The sequence below is a fragment of the Sabethes cyaneus genome, chromosome 3 (genome assembly GCF_943734655.1).
Source record: "Sabethes cyaneus chromosome 3, idSabCyanKW18_F2, whole genome shotgun sequence".
NCBI classification, from domain to species: Eukaryota; Metazoa; Arthropoda; class Insecta; order Diptera; family Culicidae; genus Sabethes; species Sabethes cyaneus.
Window position 1 is genome coordinate 253,133,729 of NC_071355.1, and position 19,076 is coordinate 253,152,804.

General features: G+C 40.9%; 1 protein-coding gene across 4 annotated transcripts in view; it reads left to right on the top strand.

Moving 5' to 3' along the window:
* Positions 1–19,076, top strand: part of LOC128744285 (protein Shroom) — a 407,780-nt gene that overhangs the window by 115,417 nt on the left and 273,287 nt on the right. For all 4 annotated transcript variants that reach the window (XM_053841143.1, XM_053841145.1, XM_053841146.1 and 1 more), the window contains one exon: positions 16,744–17,069. In XM_053841143.1, coding sequence (XP_053697118.1) covers positions 16,744–17,069 — 326 coding nt within the window. The remainder of the gene's footprint in view (positions 1–16,743; positions 17,070–19,076) is intronic.

A 19,076-nucleotide genomic window follows, 5' to 3' on the forward strand; every position in this document is an offset into this window, starting at 1 on the left:
ACGAACTAATTGGAAATGAATTCCTTTCAGTTCTACTATAATTTGACTTACGTCACTTATACGCGGTTTTCGGTTATTCAGCGTGGCAAATTTCATCAGCGTGTATAATTTCTGCAGAAATTATAGTAGAACTAAAAGGAAATCATTTCCAATTAGTCCGCGACATTTCGCGAGTTCTACTAAGACGCTCGTAAATAATTTTTTATGCTTTATCGTTTGATTTTTTTTAATAAGTTTTTCGGTTCGCCAATTTCTATTCATTTAACGATAGAAATTTAGCATAATTTTTTGTCCCTGAATTAGGTCAAAAACCAATGACTGACGTCGGTGTATGACGGGTTATTAGTTAACACAGTTGTTATTTCCATAGCAGCTATTTTCATATTCTGAAATTTAGTGTAAATTCTGTCTTTCTTCGAAGGCACCTTTTAGAATACAGGACAATTACGAGGCTAGTACTTCGATCCTATTGACTCATTGACGTCTGGTTTGTAAGATCAACGTTGTACCTCGACTCCAACTGGGAGGAGAAAATTAATAACTATATCTAAATTAACTTTATTTGAAATAACCACATTATTGTATATGTACAAGTTTATTTAACACTGCTAGGTAGATAAGGTGAAAAGAAGATACTAAATTTAGCATCAAAAATACAACTGTACTACTTGTAATGCTTCAATATTCTATTGAATATGACCGAAGAAAGAAAAAATTGTCTTAATTTATGTAACTCGAAATAGTTAGAATATTAACCATGTACAAGCTCATTTAACACTGCTAGGTAGATAAATTGAAGTAAGATACTATATTAGGCACCAAAAATAAGCTTATACCATTTCTGATTGTTTAATATATAAAAACATTCGTTTTAGAAACTTTATATCGCATTAGGCCGAACCAAGATCATCGATGGGCCGAACCACGATCAACGTAGGCCGAACCAGGATCATAATTTGACTGTTATTAAAAATCAAATTATAAATCAACTGGTCTTCTAAGGTTTCTTCTAAATTAAGAAATAGAATCGTCTTTAGTTATTCTTGCCATACATTCTAATTTTTTTCGAAAAACATTGTGATTTAGATAGATATACGTGCATTAGTCCAAAGGTGCTATGTGAAACAATGAGAATAGGCCGAACCACGATCAATCACCCTAATGTAAGAAAAAACCTTTTTTCTTTTTTTGAGTGTGTCTACTCCCTTTGTCAGCTCGCTTCCTGTTGTCCTTCAGCCACTTGTAAATCTGTTTTCTTTTCGGTAATTCCTATAAAGTGAGATAAAGCGATGAACTGGTGATGAACTGGAAGTGGTTGATGAGTTCGTATATTTGGGATCTCTGGTCACCGCCGACAATAATACGAGTAAGAAGATCTAACGACGCATTCAAGCTGGAAATCGAACCTACTTTTCCCTCCGAAAGATGCTTCGATCTGGGAGCATGCACCGCAGCACAAAGCTGACGATGTACAAAACGCTAATCAGACCGGTAGTCCTCTACGGACTGAGACAGTAACTTCGCTTACGAAGGACATACGTGCACTAGCCGTATTTGAACGAGAGTGTTGCGGACTATTTTTGGCGGAGTACAAACGGAAAGCGGAAAGTGGTGGAGGCGCATGAACCACGAGCTACAGGCACTGTTTGGAGAGATTCCCATCGTACACCTGGCGAAAGTTGGGAGACTACGGTGGGCCGGCCACGTCGCACAAACACGGCAAGGGCGCGTATGTCCTCCGTAAGCAGCGTCACGGCTTCAAGTCCATAAAGAACTACCGGTCTAATAATGGTTTTGTACATTGTTAGCTTCGTGCGGCGGCGTATGCTTCCTGATCGTAGCGTTTTACGAAGGGCAAAGTAGGCCCGATTTCCCGCTTGGATGCGCCGCTGGATCTCCTTACTAGTGTTGTTGTCCGCGGTCACCAGCGATCCCAAATACACGAACTCTTCTACCACTTCTAGTTCGTCGCCGTCAACGGTTACCGTCCGTGGGAGGCGCACATTTGTTTCCTTTGAGCCTCTTCCTTTCATGTATTTGGTCTTCGACGCATTTATTTTTAGCCCAATTCTCCTAGACTCCGTTTTCAGTCTGGCGTAGATTGCCTCCACCGTCGCAAAGTTCCTGGCAATGATATCGAAGTCATCTGCAAAGCCTAGAAGTTGGCTACTCTTGGTAAAAATCGTGCCTCTCGTTTCGATGTCCGCTCGTCGGATCACCCCATCAAGAGCGATGTTGAACAGCATGCAGGATAGACCGTCACCTTGTCTCAACCCTCGTCGCGTCTCGAAGGGACTCGAGAGTGTCCCAGAGATGCGTACAAAACACATTACTCGATCCAATGTAGCTCTGATCAGTCGCGTCAGTTTGTCCGGAAAACCGTATTCGTGCATTATCTGCCATAGCTTGTCTCGATCGACTGTATCGTATGCTGCTTTGAAATCAATAAAGATGTGATGCGTGGGCACGTTGTACTCCCGACATTTCTGCAAGATCTGTCGGATAGTAAACATTTGGTCCGTAGTTGCGCGAGCCCCCATGAAACCCGCCTGATAATTCCCTACGAAACCTTGTGCTATGGGTGACAGCCGGCGTAACAGGATCTGGGAGAGTACCTTGTAGGCGGCATTTATCAGCGTAATACCGCGATAGTTGCAGCAGTCTAGCCAATCACCCTTTTTGTAGATGGGACAAACCACTCCTTCCATCCATTCCTCCGGTAGCTTTTCCTCCTCCCAAATCCTCGAAATAACCCAGTGTAGAGCATTTGCTAGCGTTTCTCCGCCATGTTTATAAAGCTCTGCCGGTAGGCGGTCCTTCCCAACGGCTTTATTGGTCTTCAGCAACCTGATTTCTCGTTTGACTTCTTGGAGATCAGGTGTTAGGACATCACTATCTTCCATGGGCGCTCCTAGGTTAATTTCCGTTCCGCCTCCTTCTGCGACTTCGCCATTGAGGTGTTCATCGAAGAACTGCTTCCACCTGTCGACCACCTCGCGCTCGTTTGTAATTAGATTCCCTCCCTCGTCCCTACACATGTCAGGTTTCGGTGTGTAGCCCTTCCGAGTTTGGTTTACCTTCTCATAAAACTTGCGCGTGTCATTAGCTCGGAATAGTTGCTCCAATTCTTCACGATCCCTGTCCTCCTTTTGGCGCTTTTTTCTCCTCAGGATCGTGGTCAACTTGTTCCTAGCTCGTCGGTACTTGGCCAGGTTCTCTCTAGTGGCAATACTTAGATAATTTTTCCAAGCATTTTTTTTCTTCTCCACCGCTTGTTGGCATTCCCCATCAAACCAATCATTTTGTGTACTCCGAGGCTCAATACCTAGTGCCGCGGTAGCGGCCTCTCCGATGGCCGAGCGTATTCTGCCCCAACCGTCTTCGAGGTTTGAAGCACCTAACTCCTCGGAAGAAGGCAGTGCCTCATTCAGTACTCGCGCGTAGTTCTCGGCAGCTTGTGGGTTATCTAGCTGCCTGATGTTCAGCCGAAAAGGCGGCTTTGACGTGTCCGGTATACGGTGGACAGCTTTGAGCGCACATGTACTGCTACTAGGTAATGGTCAGAAGCGATATCCGCACCCCGACAGGAGCGTACGTTCGTGATGTTAGAGAAGAACCGGCCCTCTATGAGAACGTGGTCAATTTGGTTCATTGTACGTTGGTCAGGTCTCCAGGTGGCTTTGTGGATATCCGGGAAAAAGGTGCTTCGGATCACCAGGCCTCGGGAAGCTGCGAAGTTTATACATCGTTGGCCGTTATCGTTTGTGTCGGTGTGCAGGCCAAAAACACCCACGTGCTAAAGTTTGTTCCATTTGCTTGATTAGTTCTCGAGTTATGAGGAAATTTGTATTTCGTTTGTATAGGAGCCCCCCGTCTTAAAGTGGGGAGGGGTCCTTATTTACCATAGAAAATATTCTTGCCCTCGAAAACTTTCACATGCCAAATTTTATTCCATTTGCTTGATTAGTTCTTCAGTTATGAGGAAATTTGTATTTCATGTGTATAGGATCCCTCCTTCCTAAAACGGGGAGGGGTCACAATTCATCATAGAAAAAATTTTTGTCTCCAAAAACACCCACATGCCAAATTTGGTTACATTTGCTTAATTACTTCTCGAGTTATGAGGAAAATTGTGTTTCTTTGGTACAGGAGCCCCCCCTCTTAAAGTGGGGAGGGGTCCTAATTTACTATAGAAAATATTCTTGCCCTCGAAAACCTTCACATGCCAAATTTGCTTCCATTTGCTTGATTAGTTCTCGAGTTATGAGGAAATTTGTATGGAAGCCCCCCCTTTTAAAGAGGAGAGGAGCTATAATTCCCCTTATAAAGAGGGGAGGGGTCTCAATTTATCATAGAATAAATTTTTGTCACCGAAAACACCCACATGCCAAATTTTGTTCTATTTGCTTGATTAGTTGTCGAGTTATGCAGAAATTTGTGTTTCATTTGTATGGGAGCCCCCCCTCTTAGTGGGGGGAGGGGTTTCTAACCATCACTAAAACCTTTCCTGGCCCCAAAAAACCTCTACATGCATATTTTCATGCCGATATGTTCAGTAGTTTTCGATTCTCTACGGAACATACGGACAGACAGACAGACAGACAGACAGAAATCCTTCTTTATAGGTATCGTATAGATTAAGAGAGAGAGAGAGAGAGAGAGAGAGAGAGAGAGAAAGAGAGAGAGAGAGAGAGAGAAAGAAAGAACTGTGATAAGACGTTTGTCAGCAAAAATATAAGAGAGAGTGCTTGGGAAAGAGAAAGAGGTAGTGAAAGAATGAGGCAGTGAGAATGAGAGGCAATGTGTGCGATGGTAAAGAGACACAATGAGAGGCAGGCAGTGAGAAAGAAAAAGTGTGTGAGAGAGAGGTAGTGCGAGAGAGAAAGACACAAGAAGGAAAAGTGACAGTGGAATTGTGGAAGGTAGAGACAACAACTTTTCATAGTTCCTATTATTTGGTTGGTGATTGTTTTGATGATAATTAGAATTTTTAATAAACTTTAAAGGTTTGGAGTCGTATTTTATTGGTCAGTCATAACTAAACCAAACAAGTTTACGTTGGACCGCGACAGAGTCAAAGACAAGTAAAACAGGAAAAAACACACCTGGTGTGGTATAACACTGAACGTGCCGCTTGCTTCGATTGTTGGCACCCAATTGCTCGCTCGCTTTTATCACACTACAGTTGATACCCGTCTTTTCGATGGTAGAAGTAAAGGGGCAATCATACAAGAGTAATTACCATTGGCGCGCGAGCGTATGTGTGCGTGTATGGACTGGTAATGGAATGGACAAAATTAGATATGAGACTATCTAATAGAAAGGTGCGACGGTAGTTTAATTACAAGAACACTTGGGTACCAACCGAGGCAGTTTGGGTTGGTGGAGTCCCACCCGCCATTGAATGAACTAATATATTTTTGGCCTCATATCAAAATTTTCCTAGTTTTATCCAGTTTATCATTCTTCTCGTCAAACGCTCCTCCACTTTATTTAAGCACCTCTGAACTGCTATGGTGGCGAAAACTGGTGCCTATACTCACTCCCTTTATCTATCGAAAAGTCTACCGTTAAAAAAAATCTTAGCGATTCAGTTTTAATTGTATGCTCGAGTAATATTATTCGGTATAAAATGCTTGTAGACGCCAACCTAACACGCCGGTATTGTTAATTAAAGCGTATAGAACGCTCTATTTCTTCGGATTTATTTCTTTTTTTTCAGTTTGTTTTCAGGGGTTTGTTTTTCAGATTTTCATCTATTTATTTCCGTGAACGGATATATTGTTAACTTTGGAACTTTATACGACATGATGAGTTGACCAAATTGACCAAACTCGTGACTTTAGTCATGACCTTGAAAATGCGGTCAGGCATATATTAATATTTTTTTTTTTGAAACGATGATTCTACAATTGATGAAGGGACGGTACAGCGTCACACGCAGTACTTTGCAAGTCGTAAGGGCCTGCATAGTGTCGTCGTCCTGAAAGTAAAAACACGTTAGATTAAAACTTCTCGGTCGGTGGTTTCTACAGTAGGTGGAGGAAGAGGCACAATTTGTGTCTAAAAATAGACCAACCCATGTCGCTATGATTAATAAGGGGGGTTGTGCAGACTTCTTTTGTCCAGCGCCTCTGTGGTTCAAAGGTACACGGGTACCAGTGAGCGACACGCCCTGGCAGGTGTTGTGGGTTCAAATCCGGTTATAATCTCTGATTACAGCTTGATTTGACTCATGCACCTTCCAGCATTGGACAAAAGATGATGAGTTGCCATTTGAGGACCCAAATTATTAAATTTAGTAAACATATTAAGAGGAAGTGACTTAAAAGCAGTTTGTAATTGAAATAAAAATTCTGTTCGTGAAAATATATTCCCTGTGTTCAGATTGGTAAAAGAATAAATATCTAAATATTGAATGGAATATTTTTCTAATCTCCTCGTAAATTTGGTAATTCTATTAAAACGAAAACAATAAAAAATTGTTATAAGTTTTAGCAAGAATTTTGATCATAATGTTTACTTGAAATTTGAAGTAGTTGATAGTTTTTTATATTTGAAAAAATTTGAACATTTTCAATGAAAGTGTAGCTAATATCTCCTCTCCGTATCAACCGCCGTTCTACGACCCCGACCGGCAACGTTTTCCTCTCAACCAAACCCAACGACGCAGATAGTGCCAGCCTTCGCAAGGGGCATCATTGTCTGCCCAGTGTTCCCCATCTCATCCGAACCGGCTGGCCGGTTGTTTCTCGCCATCGAGAAGGTATCATTATCAAAACATAACTGTAGCAGTCCATCAGCTTGTCTGTCTGCTGGATCTAGTTCTGTACGCTGCGAGTCGCTACCTAAGCAACAATCAGAAAAGAAAAGAGAAGAAAAAAAAACAAAAATACAACGACGACGGTGGAGACCACTTTGGCGAGTTCTCCGGCCGCTGCTGCTGCTGCATAGATAACACGCGATGCAATTAAGAGATAATAAAGTGATTCCATTCTATCGGTGACCATTTTTGGGTTTTCCCATGCATGGTCCTCGCTGTTTCCGCCTCCGCCAGACGCTTGCTTCGCGAGCTACGCGGAATCGATTTAGCGCAGAGAAAGCGGACAGCAGCCGCGTTGAAATGGGTGGGTGGAATCGCGGAATGAGAAGCATAGTGGAAATGCTCGTTAATGTTTCAAGGTCAGTCCAGTTGCAGTTTTCTTCTTTTCTCTTCTCGTTTTTCTCCGTGAAGGCTGCTCGGTAGCACCGTTAGTTGAAAGTGCAGCCGAGCTTCGCCTTGGATGCTGTGTGCGCAGGAAGATTGAGATCGTTGATTGCGAAGTAGACGTACATAAGTTTTATCGGTGATAGCTGCTGCTCTCTGGGGGGATCTGAGCAATGTGGAAATAAATAAAAAAAAAGTCAATCCTAATCGACACGAATTACATGGTCTCACGGTTTTCGATTTGTGGCGGATATTAATTTCATTATAGATTTGCACTGACATTTTCGTTCGCTGAAAACGCATTGTCGCCACACACAGCGAGTACCAACAGGAGCTCTCTATATAGATTTTGATTCACGTTCGAGGCCCGGGCAGCCGTCACCTGTGGCTGCGGTAAATCAAAGCCCTTATGGATTTCAATCAAAACTTGGCCTAAATCCGAGACAGGTCCAAGCGTGTGATGCAATTCGATTTGTTTACTTGCAAGTAGTGAAACCATGCGTGGTAAATCCAATTCAATGATTTTTCCCGCTGCGTTATGGAATTACAATACTGTGGCAGCCGTTGTCGATTAGGATCGCTCCTTCGTGTCTCTTGATTCAAACGGTCAGTTGTCCGGTCCACTCGTATTCGCAGCGGAGAAACTAAACTGGACCAGATGCAATCACACACCGTCAGAGTCAGCTGGTCGTTTGGTGGCCGGTCGGTCATAGTGTGTATACGCGGCGACTTGCATCTGATCCTAATCGGCGCACAAATCGATTCGATTCTGTCTGTCGGTGGTGGCACATGAATTGAAAACACATTTGCGTGTGCATTTATTGGTCGAATTGAACCGCTTCAACGGTGGTTGATGGTTTTTCGATTATAGTTGCATCAAGTTGCAGCGACGGTGCTGCCAGCTGGGGGCACCGTTTGCACCGATCAATCGATGGCGACGCGTGAAGAAATTCCATTTGTTTGTGAAAACAGCTCCGATTGTTAAGAGCCGGTGGCACGCAAGGCAATTCGATTCGGTAATAATCGTAAGTCACGCCATGTAAGCCAATCCGACGAGTTTCGTTTAATTGGTGATCTATCATAAGATCAGCGGGGGATTAGGATTCTGAATAAGTGTATTTATACATTGGAATGACATTCGAAATGTTTGCTTCGAGTGTTCTGTTACTTGCATCGATTTTTTTTTATCAAATAGTTTATTGAAATCACCTCCAGCTCCAGTGACATACTAAAAATCACATGTTCGGTCCTCTGTCGTTGCATCATGACACAGCATCTGCTGAAAAGGATCAAAGCCGTTGACACACAAATGTGAGATTCCCTATTAGGGCTCAAGTGTACAGTTTACAAAATAGTTGTACTGGATTTTTATTACTTTTCGGTACAAAGTTGATGGCGATAAACAATTTTGAAGTTCTTCTATCGCACCAACCGAATGCCGCCTAATTGCTTTTTTTCGATGGAACAGACTGAAGTCAAATCTTGATCACTGGTTGGACACACAGTGTCTTCTCAGTCAAGTAGGTCGAGGTGAACGTTTCGGAGACATCTGCAAACGTCCGTCTAAAAGAAGTTGACGATTGATCCATTCCAAAATATGACTAGGTGCGGCAAGTCGCTTTCAAAATGCGTCTCTTACTTTGTTCTCGGCTAGTACAGTGTTTCACGTGTGCAATATTGCTTCAAGTTATTGGTCCTTCACGATTCTCATTAACCATGTCCAGATCTCATTAAATTGCTGCTGAAAAATGGCAACCGTGCACACTTCCCATCGGGTGGGTAGCTGGAAGGTACCTAGTTACCGCCGCGAGCCATCATCGGACGGGAGCGACCTTTTGCTAGGAACTGGGCTTGATGCGCGAACACTGCACCGCCCGCTGGGACAATCAGCCGACCAACCGAACCCGGTCTTGATATGTAGGTGGATCGATGTAATAAAGTTCGCAATTACGAATCCGTCTGGAACGAACCCCCTAGCTGGTGGGTGGCATGGTGTTGTTTTAGGCGCGAGAATCCTCCTATTTATCGCGAAATGTGTGTGCTTTCCGGTTGGGGTTTTATTTTTTGCACGCAGCTGTTGCTGGCAGTAAAGTACAGAGCACAATCAAGCAAACAATCAACCGGTGTTTGATTGCTATGGTCTGACTTCTGACTGCGTTCTTGTTGATTGGTGCGCAGTTTGAGCCTGTGAAAAGGTTAAGGCAAAGCGATTTGAGTCGCTCTACTTGCTTAATGACCACTCTTTGGAATCATGCAAGAATTGTTGTTATAACAATGAGAACGAAGATCAATTCCGAAGTGAATTAGACCTTCGGTCTATCTGCGATCGCATCCTGCTTTAGTGGTTGGTTACCGCGGGCAGTTTGCAATTTATCGCTAAGGAACCTACCGGATTTTGCTGCAGGCGAGGGCTACAGCGGGTCATAACCATTTCCAAGGACTTTCATTGCGGGTGCACTCGCGATAATAGCGCAAACCTAGCCCTAAGCCCATCGGGAATTGTGCTGCAATTCATTGCCTTGCCCATAAGAGTGCACCCGCCAACTCTTTGTGGTTTTATCTTATTTGTTTTAGCACCGAAAGGTCGGCTTAAGTCTGCGCAGTCACGAAACTGCTTCCATTCTCCGGGTGTCATTCAACTGCGGTGCAGAACTGCGCTGGAAATAAAATACGCTAGCAATGGATCTACTGGCAGACGGTCAATCGGATGAAATTGGTTTTATGAAATATGATATTTTCAATTATCGGAATACCGGGAATGTTGTTGACGACTTGAATCATTAAACCGACAGCTTTTATGAATTGTGCTTTAATTTGTGGTTTAAGTCCATGATTGGTTTCGAAGTTAAAATCGAAGAACGAAAAGTTTTATGATTTTTACCTTTGTTATACTATAACAAAGGTTTAAAAATTGGTCGAAAAACACGAAATTGATCCGAGGCCCGGAGGGCCAAGTCACATATACCAATCGATAGGGTTTGACGATTTGAGCAATGTCTGTGTGTGTGTGTGTGTGTGTGTATGTATGTAATGATTTTTTCTATCGCCTGTTTCTCAGCGATGGCTGAACCGAATGGTTCGCTATTACTTTTGTTTGAAAGGTGTTATTGTCTAGTAGATCACTATTGAGTTGTTTCGTGATACGACGTTTCGTTTAAAAGTTATAAGCAAAAATGTGAAAAATACGTGACACGGGTTTCTTCGGAACTACATGACCGATTTCAACGATCTTAGTATCAAATGAAAGCCCTTATTTAAGCTAAATTGTTCAGGAATTTTTAATTGAAAACAAACAAGTAGTTTAAAAGTTATGCTTGAAAAACCTGTTTTGACAAGGTAATAATTATCGCCTGTTTCTTAGAGATGGCCAAATCGATTTATGCGCTATTAGTCTCATTTGAAAGATAATATATCCTAATAGATCACTATTGAATGGTTTTTTGATTGGACGTTTAATTTGAAAATTATGAGCAACCGTATACACCACACCAAAATTAACAATAATTTATAATGATTTTAACCAAGATAATTTACCTAATTTCAATTATTTTAATATCAAACGAGGGGTTTTGACACTACGAATATATATGCAAAATTGCATAAGAATTGGTTTTACCGGTCAAAAGATATTAACCCTCGAACAATCGCGCCAACTTTTGTAACACGGTTACTCGCGCGCACAATAGCCCCGAACCAAAGAAAACATGCGCGCTAGAGTTTTGATTGAGAAAACTTGGTTTTAGGTTTATCGAACCTTTGGAAGAGTTTCTTGAAATTGAAAGCTCTATCGTCTGGTGGAATTTAAATTTTGATTAATCCCCCTAAAAGTGAAATAAAAAAATTATTTTTCTTCAGTGTCAATATAACACATTGATGTGTTCTGCAAAGTTATAGAGCATATTATTACAAGAAATTTTGCTAAAGACAGTAGCCTTCTATCTCTGCAGCGAAGATAGAAATATCTTATTTATTGTATATGAATTTGTAAATTCAGTTTTTCTATTTTTGCTCTTTTTGTAATTGTTGTATGACTTTTTCATGTACTACAAAATTGTACAAATAGTAAAAATACACAACTTTGCTGAAAATACTATACCTCTATGTTTGCTTGTTTAGGATCTGTGGAACTTTGATTATACAAAATACCTTAATTTTGACTCCGCATTACTCGACTACCAGCAGACGGATACATTTTAAACATTTTACATTTGCTGATAGTTTTACTGCATAAATTTTCCCAACAATTTAAATTATTAATGCATTGAATAATTCTGATATTTTGCCCACAATAAGTTTGTTGAAGAATATACGTTAGTTAAACAACGACTTGTAACTTTATAACAATATGGCTTTGAAAAACCTACACGTGTTGTATAAAATACAACAGCGTGAGTTAATAAAAATTGATGAAAATTATTCAAGAAAACTCTATTGATGTGAGTCAAATAGAATGGCATTACAGGAAACTATGCATAGCTCAAAAACCTATAAACTAGACCTTTACTAGACAACGTATATGCTAAAGGATAAGATTTCCACTTACAACTCACTTTTATTTACACTTACTCAGATTAAGAACAACTTACTTATCCTTACTCGGCAATTTCATGAACAAAGGATCTATCAAAATTTAAAAATGTTCCTATTTTGTTCAAATTTTGTAAACTTATTCAATTTTCAAAACTTTTATGTAAATCAACGCACTACGCAACGATAACCAATAGATGAATTATGTTCCGAAGACGTGTCGATTTCTATCTTAAATAGCAAGTAAGACCGTATAACAAAGGTTCTTTTCACCACTAGGTGGATTAAATCGGGTTTTTTTTTTAATTTTTGTCTCTTTCAGTCGGGATTCGAACGACTGTCTTGTTATACTGGTACCTCGAGACCAATTGAGAGGCTTTAAATGTAATTTTGTACTGGAAAATATTTGGCAGGATCGCCAATGTGGGTATTTCAGAACTACCGGAATTAACGAAAGTGCTGCAGCCATGACGCAGTGGCTTTTACATTGTTCATCATTTCATGTTCGGAAATAAGCATTCAACAGCCGCAATGACGGTGCCGCAAGTTATGCATCCTAGGCGAAATACACTTACGGTTGTGCCTATTGCGCAATTCCAGCTCAAAACGCTGTAAAAAGGCCATTTTTGGCCATGTATTCGAAAGCTTGCATTGGATACCTAACCTTGTTTTTTTACCTAGGACTATTTCTTTGTTTTCTATAGCACTTAGTGAAAACGAAAATAGTGTAATGTACTAAACTAATGAACGAAACTGAACAATTTATATGTCGTCGGATAGATAAAATGATCAGCAATTTTATGGATAGGGTCAGAGAGTAATTTTATGGAGGGCGTAAGAGAGGGGGATCCCATACAAATCAAACACAAATTTTCTCAAAACTCAAGAACTAATCAAGCAAAGGAACTTTGGTATGTTGGGGTTTTTGAAGGTAAGAACTTTTTCTATGGTATAGTGAGACCCCTTCCCCTTCTAAGAGGGGGGGATCCCATACAAATGAAATACAAATTTCCTCATAACTCTACAACTAATCAAGCAAATGGAATAAAATTTGGCATGTGGGAGTTTTTGGAGGCATGAATTTATTTTATGATCATTTGAGACTCCTGTGGTAGGAGGATAAGACTCTTATACAAATAAAACAGAAATTTTTGCGTATGTTCCTTATTTTCTGCTATGTAACAAGCGGTAAGCTGTGAAAGTAAACTAGTAAAACCTTCTCGGAGCAAGAAACAGTGAATCGGCACCGCTAACTTACGTGCCTGTTGCCATTCATGTCAAAAGAGAAGGACATTCAAATGGCACGTCATAATTGCGATGCACGTGCTTTGGCTTTAATGTTATTTGTAACCAATTACACTGAAAGAAAAAAACATGAAAAAACCATGATAAAAATCATAAAATGTCAATTATCTCAAAACCATCTCTTCTGATTTGCCTTATTTTTGTTTTTAAAGGTAACTTAGATGACGCCCTAAAATCTAGTGAAGAGCTATCGCTGAACACTCTTTCCGATTTTTTAAAATCTGAAATTTGACAGGTTTTCAAAAATATCCGAATTCTACAGTTTTTTGTAAAACTCAAACAAAATCAAATTCTACGCATGATTTTGAACAAATTTTCACATAAAAACTTTTTTCTTAAACTTAGCCATTCTCAAGTTTTTCCTAATTTAAATATTTCTTAAATAATCGACACTTAATTCTGTGGGTAAATTTTAAATTTGCAATAACTTGAGAACGGCTGGGTTTAAGAAAAAAGTTTGTATGTGAAAATTTGTTCAAAATTATGCGTAGAATTTGATTTTGTTTGTGGTCCAATATTTTTCGATTGGGTGGAGCGAAGCTATGGCGTGTTGAGAGGGTTCTTGTCTTTGGCCATCACCTTCATGTTGCTGGCGACATATTACTCCATGGCCTTTGTTCCGTGTAATGGCTGGATGTCAGATCCAACCAAAACAACACGGAACAATCGTGTTGCTGCAGGAAAGGAAGCAGACGTGTTTCCAAACACTCGTTCATGTACATTTCCTAATTGACGGTTCCGGTTACAATGGAAATGTCGTTGTTTAAGCCACAGGTAAAGAGAGTCTACCAAACCAGATATTACGTTACGAACTCCGACAGTTTTACATGCTTGAAAATGTCTACCACCTTTTCTTTTGCGGCTGCCGTATAAAACTGTTGCCCAGGCGGCTGTTTGAATTCTGCCTTGAAGCAAGTCGTACGTCACCTTGCAATCAAACTTTGTCAGCATCGTCGTGTTCTGCTTTTTATAGGTCAACATTCCAACTAGTTTTTAGTCCGATGCCAGTCTGTTTGTGACATCTTGGACGGAGAGGTTGAAGTCTCGCCTGAAAGTCACTGTTTTTGTCGTCGCTGCGGCTTACGGCACTCGATTTATTCGCGAACTGAACTTCCTATCGCTTAATGTTAAAGCGCTCCGGTGCCGACTCCACTTATGATCCAAGCTGGCTGTCTGTTAAGTGATAGTAAAACACTAAATGTTGATTTCACCGTCGCGACGTCCGTTCTGCCCTCAGGAACTGAACCAAAATCAATTCAACAAAGCGGGTGAAAGTGAGGATATCGGCACCGAGTTTTTTACCATCGAAATTTAGTGAAAAACTTTTCTTTACAACTTTCCACCGTTGTGGAAAATTTTGCAAATAACTTCCCAAATGATATTTTCCCTAGTTTTCTAATAAAATTTGATTGCATTTTTACAAACAAAAGTTTTTTTGTACGTTTGGTTCAAGAGCTTAAAGCTTTAAATTAAGTGCTGTCCGAGAAAATCGCAAATTTCATGAAATTGTAAAACCCTTCAGCCCATTTTGGACGATAATTTTGAAAAATGCCGTTTAACTAATAGTCAGATACAAGTTAAAAAGAAAAAAACACCCCGTGGTGGTAGTACCATAAACTTGCCGCAGTGACGTCCGGCAACAGACTGTTTCTATCGCACTGACCAGAGTAGATAACAGATCTTTTCAGCGGCAGAAACAAATAGCATGACGCCGCGGCACGTGTGTGGTGCATATGTGGTATGATTGAATTGGGAGAATAAAAACAAAACTAGATATTAGAGCACCCAGTTTAAAGGTGCGATAGAAGTTTAGTGAGTAAAACATTTGGATACCAACCAAAAGAGCGCAGGTCAGAGTCCCACCTGTCATTGAATGACCCAATATATACCGAAATTTTCCATTTCTACCAATTTATCATTCTTCGCACCAGACATTTCCTCGCTTTCCAAAAAAAGCCCTTTAACTAAGGTTTTGCCGGAAAATACATAATTGATTCGAACACGGAGAGGCGCGTCTCATATTCTACAACTGTCGAGTCATTTATTTTTCACAGTTTGCATATTATTTTTCTCAGTCCACTCAATTTAAAAAAAAATTTCATGTAGAAATTAAATAATCGTACATAATAGTAATTTGTTTTTAATTTTCGGAGAATCTATTTTTTTACTTTCCTACAAAATAACCAAAACGTAGAAAGTGATTTGTGATTTCTCGATGGTCGTCTCGTTTAGTTAGGAAGCAGCAAACAGACAGGAGTTACGAAAGCTTCCTGCTTCCAGGATCTCGATTACGGTCCATAATAAGGTTGCCATAACATAGCGCAGCACATTATCCCCATGTACCCGGAGACGCCAGTCCAAGGCTTTCGGGAACAATACCCATAAATTACTGTCTGTTAACTGTTTTCATAAATTTTTTGTATCTCCGTGTTCCGTGCACCCGTAGGCACTGTCGTTGCAGACAGGCGAAATTTGTACCGAAGGCTTGTAGGCTGCCAGTTTGTGTTCTCTGCTGCCCGGTTGCGGAGGCGGATCTTGTCCACGGCGGTTGCTGCTGGGATCACGAAAGGTCCTGTCGAATGCGACATCAACGCGGACCCGGATCAGGCCATTATGGCAAGGTACACCGAAACGGTCGCTACTTTGCGTGCCCGAACGCTGTTTTCATTACTGCTGTGGACGCCTAATTAATTTCTCTAAACTTCGGTCAAAAGAGATGACTGTGCACTGTGCTGTGGAGCCTTGTTCCGATTAGCAATTTTAATTTTTGTTACTGCCATCGATTTAGCATCGACGACGGTGGCAATGTTGACGATGTATGTTTTTTCGATTATCGTGCTTTCGCACTTGTGCTTCGTCGTTGTGTTTTTTTTTAAGATTCTAGGATCTGATGCTGCTGATCTCATTTGTTATTCTGAACACAGAGCCTGGCTGGCAGTCGATGGCGTCCGATTGTCGCGTGGGCATCTGATGTGCTTCCTAATGACCCCTGCTGGGGGCCACAGGCGGCTACCAGATCGCGAAGGCCAGATTTGAAAGTTAAATTTATGTAACATGGAAGTTTGAGCATTATTGTAATTTAGTGCTGGGGAAAATCACCCCGTGTTAGACAACCGCCGCACGTCAACTTTCTGATGTCTCAACTCACAGACGGACGTGGGAATCATCACTGAACTTGCTGCTTTCCAATTTCGCCACTTATGAGAGGTGCTGCAATTATGATAGTCACGCAAGCCTCGCTTTGCAAGAACTTGTACGCATGGGATGTATGGTCATGCAGAGAAACGTTTCCTACCAGTTCGTATATCAATCAGCATCCTATTACATTGCTTGTTAAACCGGTCAATATTGCACGACGCTCTTCTGTTACTCAAGCCTGTCTTATGAAACGCCTTATTCAATCGATTCTTCTCGGGTCAGACATGATTCCATTTTCAATCAATAATCTTGGTAGAATTTCTCAACCTCTTTTTCGCAGCATCGCCGCTTTAAACTGCAATCGTTTAAGAGTGGTAGCTCCCGTAAGTGGTCAAGAAATTAATTTTTCAATTACACCTTTCCATCAATCTTGGTTATGAACCGTTCGAGAAGCCAAAAAAAAAGGAATCATTTCATCGCAATCATTTCGCAATGATTCGCTCGCCGGGAGGAAAGTGTTTGCCATAATTAATATTGTACCTCTCTTTTTTTTCGTTATTTTCCAGGACGAGCAGCTGGGCACCATCAGTCCATCTCCTAGCACAGGTGGCGGCGGCGGCAGTACGTTACATCAACATTCGAACGGTAGCCTCGCACTGCAGCCAGCGGGACCTCCGGGTGGCGGTGGCGGTGGTCACAACATACCGGGTCTGCCCGGATTGGGCCTACAAAATAACAGCAACCTGACCCAGGCTGGCCTGGAAGAGTACAGTCGATCGTACTACGAACAAACCATGTACCACCACCAGAAGCAATCGTCGTACGCTCAGTCGGAGGGATACCACAGCTACGTGTCCAGTTCGGATTCCAGCTCGACACCGTTTCTCGATCGGTAAGTCCCACAGCATGCCCCGATAACGAAAAACCGGACTGCACCTCGCCTTTGCCTGTCGTTCTTTCTTCGTTGCTTACTGCTTTTAATACCATCTATCGTGCCGTGCCAATCGCGAGCACCGGCTTAAGCGAAATCACAATCATTAAAAGACTTAACATTCTTGCAAATTGAACGTGATTCCTAGAGCCGGCTGCTGCTGCTGTTGCGAAGTGCGTGGCTGCTGCTAAGCCCATGATCTTGATCATAAATCTACGTTAATATGAGTTTTTGTGTTAATGTAGTCATTTTTGTTTCCCACCTATCCGGCCTGGCTGGCTGATCGCTGATGGGTGATGGGTTTGCGTAGAACAGTGCGTGACGATCAGCGACGGCTAGTGCTGCTGCTGCTGCTGTTGCTACCACTAGAAGTTGCCCGAAGGCAATTCCAACTGGTGACCGAGCATGGGATTGTTGTGCATTTGAGAGTCTGCTGGTTGGGATGAGTTGGAGATCCCTCCGTAGTGATAACAGCGAACGGATGTTGAAGATTTACTATCGGAGATGAAAACATTGTTAATGATTAGCTGCGCGATTGCGATGAGGTTGAGTTGAACTTAATTTCAGGAATTTAGTGTAAAAGGTTTACTTTGGAAGGAAGTGACATTATCGTCACGGCTTATCTGAAACTGGATTTTATTATATGGTTGAAGATAAACTCCACTTTGCTAACCTTATTTTGAATGCTGAATGTGAGCAACTTTACTTCCTATTCCTTGTTGATGTTACGGAATTCACTCAATTTAAAAGAATTTCGTCAGCTATACTTTGCGACGTAAAACATTATTTTATGTTTTGCGTTTCATCTTATATTGATTTTTAATATAAATAGATCCAGCGCTTTCTAACCCATAAAACCGACGATAATTTGCAGAATTGCGTAAAAATGTTTATTGCTCCAAAAAAACCGCTAAGTGATATTACATTTTTATTCGTTTAGCTTTAATGATGCAATAAATATCTAGCCAGGCCATAAAATCGCATAGAAATTTATTCAATCCATTCAATTAAATTTAAGGAGTAGTGCAACAAAGAAATACTTTCTATTTGGATATTTTTGGCCTGATATTTGAATTGATACTCTCTGCAAGTGTAAACAAACCGCCTGAGAGTTACTCTCGGCCGGACTGGCATAGGGCAGTATACTTTCACGATAGAGCACGATAGATTTATATGTAAAAGACGAACCAAAATTTGTTCTTGAAAAGTTATTTCTGTCCTTTTGACATTAATAAGCAATGAAGCGAAAAACTAGTTCAGATTTAAAAAAATATATAAAAATTGGAAATTTGGAATTTAGAATCGGATGTCGTAGGTGCGTGGATGACCTGTAGAGAACCTGCAACCAAATTAAAATGGGTTTTGTGAAACTAATGAGACAGTAGAATTGAGTGGTAACATTGACATTTATGTTTTCTAAGTTTTTAGTGAACCTTTTTGTCATTTCAAACTGTTATGGGCAGTTTTTAGCAAGCCTTGGTTGTAAAAATAGAATGTAGCACCTAGGCTTTGCTTTACTTATGAGCAGTTCAGTAACTATTGATCATTTCGGAACTGGTATCTACGGTATAACGGATGCTCTAATTATTAAACTTTACCTTCAATACTAAACTGATCCTGTAGTTACCAGTTCCGAAATGACAAGTCAAAATAGTTCGAAATGACAAATGATGGCTCGTTGAACTAATTCCAAGAACCATATCCATATTGCTAGATTTTATATTCAATCTTGAAGGCTCATCCGGACGAGAGCCATAAATACGGTAGCTATACGGACGATTGTCATTCGCTATAGTGCCATAATGTACGGTGGCCATAATGATCGACAACCATGAACATGAATGCCATAATGGAGGGGAGTCATATTGTACGTTTGCGTTATTTGAATAAAAAATAGTAGATTACTTACAATCTTGAGAAAATAGTTATAACATATTAAAGTTGTATGCCGGCAAAGTACTTTTATTG